A 12,560-nucleotide genomic window follows, 5' to 3' on the forward strand; every position below is an offset into this window, starting at 1 on the left:
CAGGCATGTAAACAGCATGGTGCAAAAATGATAAAGGTAACATGCTACAAGGGGGATGGAACTAAAAACCAACACAAGTTTAGGCTTGCAATATAGAAGGTCTTCAAAGAGAGTTAGGCAAATATATAGCAGTGGCCAAGCTTCTGCAAAACACAGCAGAATCACAGCAATGCTGCATGTTTCTTTAAAAAAAATACTATGTAAGCAACTACTGAGATAATATAGTCACTTACATTGCTGGCTTGGGTCCATATCTGTTGTCAGTTTCACATAGTTGGATGGGAAGAGACCCACTTGCCCATTCACTTCTCCTTTCCACCAGTCTGGGTCTTCCTTATTAAGGACGTTAATGATCTGGCCTTTGCTGAATGCTAATTCATCATCATTCTGTGCAATGTAGTCATACATACCAATTACTTGGCACACTGTTAAGACAACAAACAACATTTGAAACTGATAATATCCATGTCTACATATTTTTGAAACAATATGCTAGTGCTCCTAAAACATCTCCCCACTTAAGTCACTATATTGTTACTACATAGAAGAAGAAGAAGAAGAAGAGGAGGAGGAGGAGGAGGAGTAGGAGTAGTAGTTTGGATTTGATATTCCACTTTACCACTACCCTAAGGAGTCTCAAAGCGGCTAACAATCTCCTTTTCCCTTCCTTTCCCACAAGAAACACTCTGTGAGGTGAGTGAGGCTGAGAGACTTCAGAGAAGTGTGACTGGCCCAAGGTGACCCAGCAGCTGCATGTGGAGGAGTAGGGAATCAAACCCAGTTCACCAGATTACGAGTCCACCACTCTTAACCACTACACCACACTGGCTCTGTGCTTTAAAAGAGGAAGCTAAGCTATCAGGTCACCAATTAAAAAGTTAATTCCACCTCTCAGCTCACGAAAGGGGGTATAAGTGCACCCACTGACCTCACTCTAGCACATCTCAGTTCTAAACTATGACAATCTCACCTAACTGCTATTTTACTAGGGGCCAAAAATAGGGATATTGTTAACCCAAGTTTTTTAAAAATGCTTAGCAAAATTGGGGAAATGTGGTGATGAATACAGTAGCCAGAGGATCACCAGTTCTGAAGATCAGAGAAATGATGTATTACAATGTGACTAACACAGCAACTTTAAATGACCATAATGAGTAGGCTGACTTCACCAGTCAAAGAATACAACAGAGTGTGGGAATATTTCAACATGTAGAAATTCCAGAGGAAATCATCATCAAACTGGATCAATACATTAAGATACTATTAGGGGTAAACATTCAAATTGATGGTTTCCATAGAGTGCTATGATAAAGGGGCTTGTATTCCATGAAGAATTAAGTAAGCATCCCACTAGCACAATGATTTCTACTCGCACAATAGGACTCCCCCCCTCCACCCTTAAACCTCTCCTTTCTCCAACCCTCTGAAGCAGATTTGGGGAGAGAGTGCTGTGCACACAGTGGAGGACAGGGTGGGATGTCCTGTTGCATAAGAATAAATCCTTTCACTGATAGGACAAAGGAGCTGGATACCACCCATAGTCTACAGCAGGGGTTGTCAACCTAGTTCCTATCGCCCACTAGTGGGTGCTTCAGGATTCTAGGTGCGCGGTAGGGGGTTCTACGTAACAAGCTGAATCCTCCTTCCATTGAGCACTGGTGGGCGGTAAGGAAATTCTACCATCAAGAAAGATGCATTAGTGAGCAGAAGGTATAAAAAGGTTGACTACCCTGGTCTACAGAATGCTATCAAACAAAGTCTATATATATCTATGTACTTTTAAAATCACTCTGCTTTGTTTATATGTTCTCTTGACTTAAAGAAGATTCTGACCTATACTCCTGTTTTAGATGTGAGTTGTGATAATGAATCTAACAATTCTTCAAGAGCATGCAAATGATGGTGTTAGATAAGATACATTCTACATCTGCACCAAAATTACCATCATATGTACATTTATTTTTAATCACTAATTATTATACTGAAGAACCATCTTACTCCCACTGTTGCACCTATCATTCTTTATGAAGAATTACAACTGGATATACAGCCCAAAATTATTACAGAAACTATTTCCATTTGGATGGATATTTCTCATCTTTCAACTAGCTTGGCTGAAAACAACACACAATAGTAGATTGTAAGCCATATGAACTTCTGCCCCCTGCAATGAATAGTATATTTATTTAGGGTATTTATGTATCACCCATCACAATACTTTTACAGGGCAGTTTCCAACATGACTTAAACAAAATAATTATAAAATATACAATAAATCCATTAAAATTAATAGATATTAGATAATGCACAAATTAAAATAGTGATTAAAACAGTGAGGTAACTCCCAGTGTAGTAAAATAAAATACAGCACCATTTTAAAAGTACAAACTTTTATAAAGCTAGCACCAGGCAAGTAGGTGTTAGGAAGGAGATGTAGGACATTATTTCATCACCATCATCAATTTAAGTGGTTTTCAATCTATGTTTGATGGACTGATAAAATAGTTTAGACGCTTATAAAGGGCTCCTTAATGAGAAAAGTCAAGCATGGTGGACAAGCTTAACTGAAAGACAGCTTGGCTACAACTACCTATTTCAATCTGCAATGTAAGGCTGCCGGGGAGCATTAGGTATATTCTAGGGTACACTCTCCAGTCACACAGGGAGGTAGATGTCAGTATATGAGAACATCGCAGCTGCAGACAGCCAGCTTGTTGACATCACATGATGCGGCTAGCTGTGGGAAAGAATTTCCCCCGGAAGTTCACAGGCTTCTCAGAGCTCTGTGAAGAGTGTAATTTGAAACCTTCCGTTTGCGTATGTACAGGAAGTTTGTCAGACTTGCTAGAAGAACTGAATTGATCGGACATGTTTTTCTGTAGTGCTGTAAAGGTCAGAAATAAAAGAATGTAAATAGACGTTTCTGACTGTCTCCTTTTCCCTGCTAGGGAAGCAGGAGGAGGGGGTGTGCATTTACCCACGCTGGGAAAATGTCGCCTATCAAAATCTCCCTGGTCTGTCTGGGATGTCAGCCAGAGGAGGTTACCGGTAAACAAGCTCCGAGGACAGTGTGAGGGACCAGCCTCTCTGGAGGGGGCTTGTAAACCAACAATAATGTTTTTTTTTTTCTATTCGTTTTTATTAAGTTTTTGATAACACAGAAAGATAAAAGCTTTTTTTACATCCAAGTACATATCGTAGCTCTTCCCTATTTGGACCTCCCTCAACTTTCCCGACAATCTTCCGCAATTTCTATCATATCTACACATTTCTTAATTTCAACATTACCATTAGGTCTTACAGTAATATCTTTATTTGTTCTCACGTAATGCTCCTCACTCTTTTACAAAGCTTCTTTTAGGCACACTAACGTTGTATGTTCCTCACATACTGTTTCCAAATAATCGGTAAATTTCCCCCAGTCCTCCAAAAATTTCTGATCTTTTTGATATCTTATTTTGCCTGTTAATTTGTCTAGTTCTACATAATCCGTAAGCTTTGCCCTCCACTCTTCCAAGGTCGGGACCTCTTTTCCCTTCCAATTCTGGGCCACCAGCACCCTTGCCGCCGTGGTGGCGTATTGGAAAAATTTACAGTCTTTCCTTGTTATAACTTTTCTTGTTATTCCTAATAGGAAAGTTTCGGGTTTCTTATCGAAGTTATATCTTAGTATTTTCTTCAGTTCGCTATATATTATCCCCCAAAACTCCCTTATTTTACTGCACTCCCACCACATATGCATGAATGTACCCTCCTTCTCTCCACACCTCCAGCATTTATTACTAATTTTGTACATTCTGGCTAATCTCACTGGCGTCAGATACCATCTGTACGCCATCTTCATTAGGTTCTCTTTTAGGGAGACGCAAGCTGTAAATTTTATGTTTTCATTCCATATTTTATACCACTCGTCTATTTCTATATTATGTCCCAAGTCTCTGGCCCATTGGATCATCGTATCTTTCACCCCCTCATCCATCGTGTGCCAGTCTAACAGAATTTTATACATTTTTGAGATCACCTTGTGTTTGTTGTTCACTATTTCTGTTTGAAATTCCGAGTCTCTTTCTCTATATCCTTTTTCCTTTACATCCTTCTTAAACATTTCATTTATTTGTAGGTAATGTAGCCAATCGTAAACCTGTCCTTTTATTTGTTCGTAGGGTTTTATCCTCCATTTTCCCCCTTCCTTCACCACTAGTTCTCCATATGTCGCCCAATTGTCTCTCATGTTAACTTTTTTAACTGCTAACACCTCCAATGGGGATAGCCAATGTGGCACTCCTACCTCCAAGATGTTTTTATATCTATCCCATACTTCCAGCAACGCTCTCCGGAAAATATGGTTTTCAAACGACTTATAACCCTTTTTCTTCTCTTTCCATAGATGGGCATGCCATCCTGCTCTATTATCGAAACCTTCTAAATCTAACAATTTTGTGTTTTTGAGGTTGATCCATTCTTTCAGCCAACAGAGGCATGATGCCTCGTAGTACATCCTAAGGTCTGGCAGGGCAAACCCCCCCCTCTCCTTCGCATCTATCAATAATTTATGTTTAATTCTAGGTTTTTTCCCCTGCCAGACGTAGCGTGCGATCATCCTCTGCCATTCTTTGAAGGTCGTCGTTCCTTTTAATATCGGTAACATTTGAAATAGAAATAGCATTTTAGGTAGTATCGACATCTTGATTAGTGCAATTCTACCCCAGAAGGAAAGTTTTAGTTTGTTCCATACTATCAAATCTTTCTTAATTTTATTCCATGTCGGTATATAATTATTCTGATACAGGTCAATATTTTTTGTAGTCAGCCAAATTCCTAAATACTTCACTTTTTTGACAATTTCAATTCCTGTTTGTTGCTGTAATTCTTCCATCGCTGATTTCTCCATATTTTTGACCATAATTTTTGTTTTCTTCCTATTTATTATAAATCCCGCCACTTCTCCAAATTTCTCCATTTCTTCTAGTATTTCTGTTGCTGATTCCAACGGATCTTCTGCCGTCAACACTAAATCGTCCGCAAAGGCTCTAACTTTGTGCTGATCTTTTCCTACCGTCACCCCTTTTATTCTTTCCTTTTTCCTTATTGAATCCAATAGCACCTCCAGAACCATGATGAATATCAATGGAGACAGTGGGCAACCTTGTCTGGTACCTTTAGAAATTTTTATCTCTTCTGATATCACACTATTTACTATCAGTTTGGCTCTTTGTTCCGTGTATATCGCCTTTATTCCATTCAGAAAATCGTTACCCATATCTCTCTGTTCTATATTTCTCACTAAGAAGTCCCAAGATACATTATCAAATGCTTTTTCCGCATCCACGAACATTAACATTGCCTGTTTCTCATTCCTGGCAGACAGATATTCTACAATGTTTACGATGTTTCTTACATTGTCTCTCATCTGTCTGCCAGGTAGAAAGCCTGCCTGGTCCTCATTTATGATCTCTTGTAAAACCTTCTTCAGCCTTCCCGCCAATATCCCTGCAAAGATTTTATAATCCGTGTTCAATAGGGAGATTGGCCTGAAGTTTTTAACTTGCGTCAGGTCTGCATCAGCTTTTGGGATGAATGTTATGAATGCTTCTCTCCACGTCTCTGGGATTTCTTTCTTCTTCAGAATCATATTCATCACTTCTTTCATTGGTTGTATCAAAGTTGTCTCCAGTTCTTTATAATATCTTGCTGTAAATCCGTCTGGTCCCGGGGCTTTCCCATTTTTCAATTTTTTTATTACTTCTTTTATCTCGTCTATTCCTATTGGGGTGTTCAACCTTTCTCTTGCCTCTGAAGAAATATTCTGTATCTCTTTCTCCCTTAAATACCTTTCTATTTTCCTTATGTTGTTTTTTTCTTTCCTTCTATACAATTGTTTGTAAAAATCCAGAAATCCTTTCCTAATCCCTTTTGGATTTGTTATCTCCTCTCCACCCACTTCTATTTTATTTATTGTAGTTCGCTCTTTCCTTTCCTTAGTCTGCCATGCCAGCCACTTTCCTGCTTTGTTCGCAAATTCAAATTTCCTTTGCCTTAGTCTTTTGATGTTCCATTCAATTTCTTTGTTTATCATCATTTCAAACTCCTTTTGCAGCACCTTAATAGTTTGTTTGATTCTGGCATTATTCGGCTTTTTTATCAATTTCTGTTCATTTTCCATAATTTGTCTTAGAATTTCCTTCTTTTCTCTTTCTCTATTTTTTCTTTTAATCGAATTCTGTTGGATGAAATACCCCCTCATTATTGTTGTAAACCAACAATAATGAGTCCCCAAAGCCTGTCCAGCACTCTTCTGCATTTCCCTGGGGGTTTCACAGCGGAGATTCATGCAACTGTTAAATTTATACGAAAAAGGTCCTCTGAACATAGAAAGTTTGGAAACCTCCTCATCTAAAGCATAAGCAATAACATGTAATCAAATGCTACAGTATTACTTACCTGAAGGTAACACTACTGATTTAGATGGCTCGGTTGGTGTAGTTTTACTAGTACCAGGACTTAAGAGTTTCACATAGTTAGCAGGAAACCATCCTATCTGTCGTTTTTTCCCACGAGCCTAGTAAGAAAACAATAGCTTAGAATTTTGGCTATCAAAATTATCTTGGCAGGAGCAGCTCTGTCTGAATTCTGTATTTGAAATACAAAAAAACCAGTCACTCAACAGTGCAGTGCTCTGAACTTGTTCAAAGTTTAGAGTTTGGATCCAGGATGAACAGAAGCAATATGCAGTGTTCAATGCCTCCCTGAAGCCCTCAATATATCACATAAGAACAGCCTCATGGATCAGGTGAATGGCTCCTCTAGTCCAGCATCCTGTTCTCACAGTGGCCAGGTAAATGCCTATGGGAAAGTTGTAAGAAGCAGAAGAGCACTCTCCCATCTTGCAATTTCCAGCAACTGGTATTCAGAAGCATACAGCCTCCAACTGTGGAGATGGAGCATGCTGTTCTGGAGTTCCTACTGACCCACAGAAAAAGCTTATTGGATGTGCAAGATGCAGAGTAGAAAGGGTGAGTCAGGAAAATGCCATTGCACAAACGGAACTCCACCCAGAGTTGTTTGGATCTAAGTTTATGGATGGAATTCAACTTTGGAATTCATTTCAGGCAAGCAGAAACAAACTGACAGAACCATCTTCCCACAGAGCCAATTGCTGGGGGGACAAAGGGGGGAAACCATGTTGCACTAGCAGGATCCCATTAGTGTGACTGTTTAGTTGACTTTGGACTTAGGCCTTTGAAAATAGTATATCAGGTTGTCAATACTGTACACTAAAGTATGGCCCTCCTAATAAAGTTGACCTGATTTTCCATTAGTTATGGCTGTAAATGTAATGACATCTGTTGCTGTGTGGTAATTGGTCAAGTAGATATAGCTGCCTCATCAATACACTTCCTTTACTCCATTGCAAAAAGTGAATTACAGATCTGATAGTTTTGACATTATCAAGAAAAAATTTGCCAAGGACCTCTAGCCCCTAGTATGGACCACAGATTTCAAAAGCAACTCTTAATAGTTGAGGTAACAACTATTCATTTTGTCCTGTTTTGACATTCATTATCATCCAGGGAGAAATAATTCTTAAATCATCACTCTCTTTACCGGTACAGCTCCTTTTAAACAGGAGGTTTTTATATGCTGTTTTTATATATTTCCATTCTTTCTAAGTTTTAATGCCATTAACTGTGTATGTGCAAAGCCTAATTAAGCAAAGGTATAAATACACAGCAACAGGCAAGCATGATTGCCATGGCCACAGCAACATAATCTCTTCAGTTTAAAGAGCGCTACTATCATTGCCTTCAAGGGTTTAATTGATATAGAGGGAACTGCTGTGCTGCCCTATTTAATAGTCTAAATGGGGCAGCATAGCAGTTCACTCCACACCAAGTTAAAAACTACATGCCATTTTTCTCATGAGTGATGGAATTGTTACCCCAAACCTAAAAAGGAAAAGAAGTGCCAGGAAGCTGTTGATGAAAAAAATGATTGGTCTGAAAAGATATCACTTTCATTTCAGACTAGGTTTAAAAATAAATAAATAAATAACAGCACCAGATAAATATTTCCTTTTGTGTCTACAGTTTTTGTAGCTTTCATTCTCTTTATACATAAGTAAAAGGTAAGAGCCAAAAATAGTCACTAACTTGAAGCTCTCCTTCCCACCATCCACCAGGATTCTTCTTCCTGATAAGTATTAGCTGACCAGGAGCAAGCGTAAGCTGTTCAGGACCTGTTGCTATGTACGAAGCAATAACCTGAGCAATTTCTGTTAATTCAAAAAGAAATTATTTTCATTAATCTGAAAATCACTTCCATTGTATTGTGTCTCCAATTGTTATAGTGTGGTTCTTGCCATTTCATCTACGGATTGTAAATAGGACAGTTTTCAATCTAGCTATCAGGGAGTTTCTGTTTTTTAAACAGCAAAATTAGACTACACCAGAAACAATTGAATGAAAAGATGCAATGTAATCAGAACATTTTACTGCACTACTTCAATTTATGCTTCCTCTTAAGCTAATCACTTGAAGGTCAGTTGTAATAGGAGCTCCAACAACGCAGTGCTGAGCTAAATGTAATGCCAGTCCTCAACACTGTGTTCTAAAAAGAAAGCCATGTGTCTCAAAGCTCATTATCAATTAGAGGATAAAGAGTCAGGCACCCCATCTTACAAAATCTTCACATTTATATTTCATGCAGAAGTGCCTGTAAGTCATGCCACTGGTATGATATTAAAAAGCTGTAGGGCAAATGCACTTATTCTTTAAAATCCTTTGTATAGTTATATCTGTACAATGATACAGGGAGCGGGAAAAGAATTATTTTGAAAAAGTTATTTTGTTTCTCAGAGTACAGCTTACCAGGTTTCTTGCCTAAGCTTCCTGTTTTTCCAGCTGTTCCAGGCACCTTTAAATAATAGAACAAACATAACTCACACTTCCATAGAGAACATGGCAAGCTGCTTTGGAAATAGAGAAGTTTTCAAAACTGTAATATTGTAAGGTAAGATATTCTGCTGCTGAAAGTAAGTGGCAAAAGTCTCACAGGGTTCGTGTAAGCCCTTGGGCAAACTACAAGTCCTCATTCCTGGACTAGGTATAGAGCAAGGAAAATTGATGGTTCTCATATATGGGAGCCCTTTTCTATTATTCCTATCTTAAATGACAACATTAGAGTTAGAGCTATGTATACTCTGATGAAGGAAAACAGAACCTGCGTTCTGGCAATCCGAACTGGGCACCAAGAAAGTTTGCAAACATGAGGGCAAATCTGCTTAATTTAATTTGCATAATTTCATCTGGGTTCTTTTCACTTTGACTTTCAACGACAGCAGTTGCACACACACATGACACAGCTACTGTATTACATGCAGATATAACATGTAAAAACACAAGCAATTTTACAGGATTGTCACACATTACAGTCTACATTACTGTTTAACATAGGCAATTTGTAAATGTGTCAAGTCATATTCAGTAATTCTGAAAGTCAAACATAATACCACCTTGTGGTATACTGAAATCTAAATCCATTCTACTTTCAACTCTGCTTTATAAAGTAGCCCTCCACATGTGGCCCACTAATTATTAGTTTTTTTAATAAAATGCATGCATATGTGTGCATTTTACCTCAGAGTCTTTGAGTCTAACATAGTTAGATGGAAATACTCCTGATTTATCGCCCAGCGTTCCTGTCCACCAGTCTCCATCCTTCTTGGTCACAAGAATTAAATCCCCTTGCTGAAATGTTAAATCTCCTTGTTCAGAACTTTCGTAAGTGTACATGGCAACATATTCTGGAGGGAGGAAATTTTTAGAAATGAGAAGGTACTTGTCAATCATATTGTCCTAATGCCCAATAGAAAAAGGGTAATGTAATACAGGATACATTCTGCTCTCTAGTGCAGTGGTACCTCGGGTTAAGAACTTAATTCATTCTGGAGGTCCGTTCTTAACCTGAAACTGTTCTTAACCTGAAGCACCACTTTAGCTAATGGGGCCTCCTGCTGCCGCCGCACCACTGGAGCACAATTTCTGTTCTCACCCTGAAGCAAAGTTCTTAACCCGAGGTACTATTTCTGGGTTAGCAGAGTCTGTAACCTGAAGCATCTGTAACCCAAGGTACCACTGTACTGAAATCCACCAGCTATTTCTGTTCTCACAAAATGACTTCAAGCCAGTGCAAGATGAAAACAGGGCCTGAGGCTCATAACAATCAATAATAGTTTGCCATAATGTGCAAACTGTGCAACTTAGTTATCAAAACAATTGCTTTGCAGAAAATGTAACACAGGAAAGTTTGACGATACTGTTTATTTCACATAGTTTTGCTATCAAACACCCAGTATTTAGGCAACAGTATCAACTACAACAACTTTATTATTTACATGCCACCATCAGACTGGGTTGCCTAGCCGCTCTGGGCAACAAATCATGGTATTTTCAGGGCTCTCCAGTTAAAACATTCTTACCTTCCCCTGAAACTGAAGATTTTGTAACTGGTGATGTTCTCTTCAGGTTAGCAGGACTCTCTGAAGACCCAGAATCCATGCTTAAAGAAACAAGTGTAAACATTTTATTGTCTAAATTAATATGGTTACAGAATATGAAAAGAGTGCAGAGCACAGTGATAAAAGTGGAAGCATTTCTTTTATAAACATTGTTCTAATTTTTATTTGCAATCTTAATAGTACTTCCACATCGTACAAAAGTAGTTAAGTCTTCATCAGTCCCCTCTAGGGATGGATAGTTTGAGGGTGTGAGACGCTGCCTTGTCTGAGCATTTAACCCATCAAAGGAAGGTTCTAAGATGGGTCTCCGTTGATATGCTTTATAAATAAAAATAGTGAACTGCATGGGCCTCCAACAACACAAAGCTCTGTGTGGTGAGGCTATTTTATTGATATGTTCCAAAATGTCCCTTTGTGGAATCTACAGTACTTTATTAAGATTTCTGGAAAAACATACTGAACTTTGTTTGTTTATTTTTTCTAAATGCAATGTGCTCCACACAATTCTTGTTCTTTGTTTTATTTGTGTTGTGCTTATTAAGTTTCCAAAAGCAACAGTTTTTTGAAGGTACTTAATACTTCCTCTGCCTCTCTTTTGTTAAAGGCACTCGGACCACCCTCCTATACATGCACATTAAAGAGAAACATGGCAAGGGCCTAAATAAAATTTTTGTGGGATTCTTTTCAAATGTTATTACACACCAGGGCTTCTGTCCCTGCTTGCTGCGCTCACCAGCTCTGCCTACTCCTGTGCCAATCGCACTTTCCCCACACCTGACCCCTCCCTTTACACCTCACCCCCCTCTCTCGTCTCCCCCCCAGCTTGCCCCTCCCCACTTTTAAAAGAGGGGAGTGCTTTACACAGCACCTTGCTAAACACTCTGTGAAGCGTCTCTGCCCCCCTCCTCTCTGCAGCTGCACTTAACACAGACTCTGTGTGTGCTTCACAGCACAGCTTACTATACTGCTTTGTGAAGCATCTCTTCTTCCCACAGTAAACGCCTGCCACTAGTGCTGCTTCCTGACTCTCCTGCCTGCCGATTGTCACACTGGAGTTGGTGTAGCTGCCAATGAACTGCACATGAACTGCAGAACATGATGGCAGCTTTAAACTTTTATGTATAGAAAAAGAAAGGTCCTATAACGTCTGACAAAATCAAATACCTTGTTGATTTCCTTATAGGACCTGAAATAAGCTTCACATAGGATTTAGGAAACCAGCCTTTTTGCCCTTGAACTTCTCCAAACCACCACATGTCTTGCTGTTCTAACACCGTGATAATATCATTCTTGTTAAAATTAAGATGGTTGTCCTTTTTGGCTCTCCAAGGATACAGGGCCTGTGCTTGAAGTCCCTCCACTTTTTCACCCTGGTTAGATATAGGAAGAGAACAGTAATTTAAGCAGTGTATTTCAGGAAACAAGGGTGGTTTATCATGATTTCTAAGCTCATGATTTCTAAGCTCTGTTTGGATAAGATACAAGGACTTATTGGAAAATAAAACCCCAAGGTGGCTCTCACCGATGGAAGCGAAAGCTCAGAAAAAGCTCAATATGGACGCTAAATGGCCGAAATATTGGGAAATTCTAGAACAAGATGGAGATAGACTTAAATTGCAGAGTTATGAGAAATTAAAGAATAAAGTGCGAGATTGGCTCCATTACTATCAGATAATGGAGGCATATAATTTGGACAAGAAAATTGGCTTCCAGGTGGAGAAATCAAAATTAGAAACAGAATTGTTAGAACCCAAAACAAAGAATTTGTCAAGAATGTATAACTTGCTGTTGAAATGGAATACTCAGGATGAAATGGTTAAATCTGCAATGATAAAATGGGCACAAGATGTTGGACATAATATCATGTTTGCAGACTGGGAACAGTTGTGGAACACCGGTATGAAATTCACGGCATGTAATGCCCTAAGAGAGAATATTATGAAAATGATTTACAGGTGGTACATGACCCCAGTCAAGCTTGCAAAAATCTATCATTTGCCCAATAATAAATGTTGGAAATGTAAGGAAAATGAAGGCACATTCT

General features: G+C 38.8%; 1 protein-coding gene across 4 annotated transcripts in view; it reads right to left on the reverse strand.

Moving 5' to 3' along the window:
* The window catches only part of ITSN1 (intersectin 1), a 91,524-nt gene that overhangs the window by 27,554 nt on the left and 51,410 nt on the right, over window positions 1-12,560 (reverse strand). For all 4 annotated transcript variants that reach the window (XM_081908719.1, XM_081908717.1, XM_081908718.1 and 1 more), the window contains exons 22-28: window positions 11,681-11,886; window positions 10,478-10,557; window positions 9,636-9,802; window positions 8,868-8,913; window positions 8,151-8,272; window positions 6,442-6,559; window positions 234-425 (exon numbers count right to left, since the gene is read on the reverse strand). In XM_081908719.1, the coding sequence (XP_081764845.1) occupies window positions 234-425; window positions 6,442-6,559; window positions 8,151-8,272; window positions 8,868-8,913; window positions 9,636-9,802; window positions 10,478-10,557; window positions 11,681-11,886 (931 nt within the window). The remainder of the gene's footprint in view (window positions 1-233; window positions 426-6,441; window positions 6,560-8,150; window positions 8,273-8,867; window positions 8,914-9,635; window positions 9,803-10,477; window positions 10,558-11,680; window positions 11,887-12,560) is intronic.

This window comes from Podarcis melisellensis, assembly GCF_964234715.1.
Source record: "Podarcis melisellensis genome assembly, chromosome: 4".
Lineage (NCBI taxonomy): Eukaryota > Metazoa > Chordata > Lepidosauria > Squamata > Lacertidae > Podarcis > Podarcis melisellensis.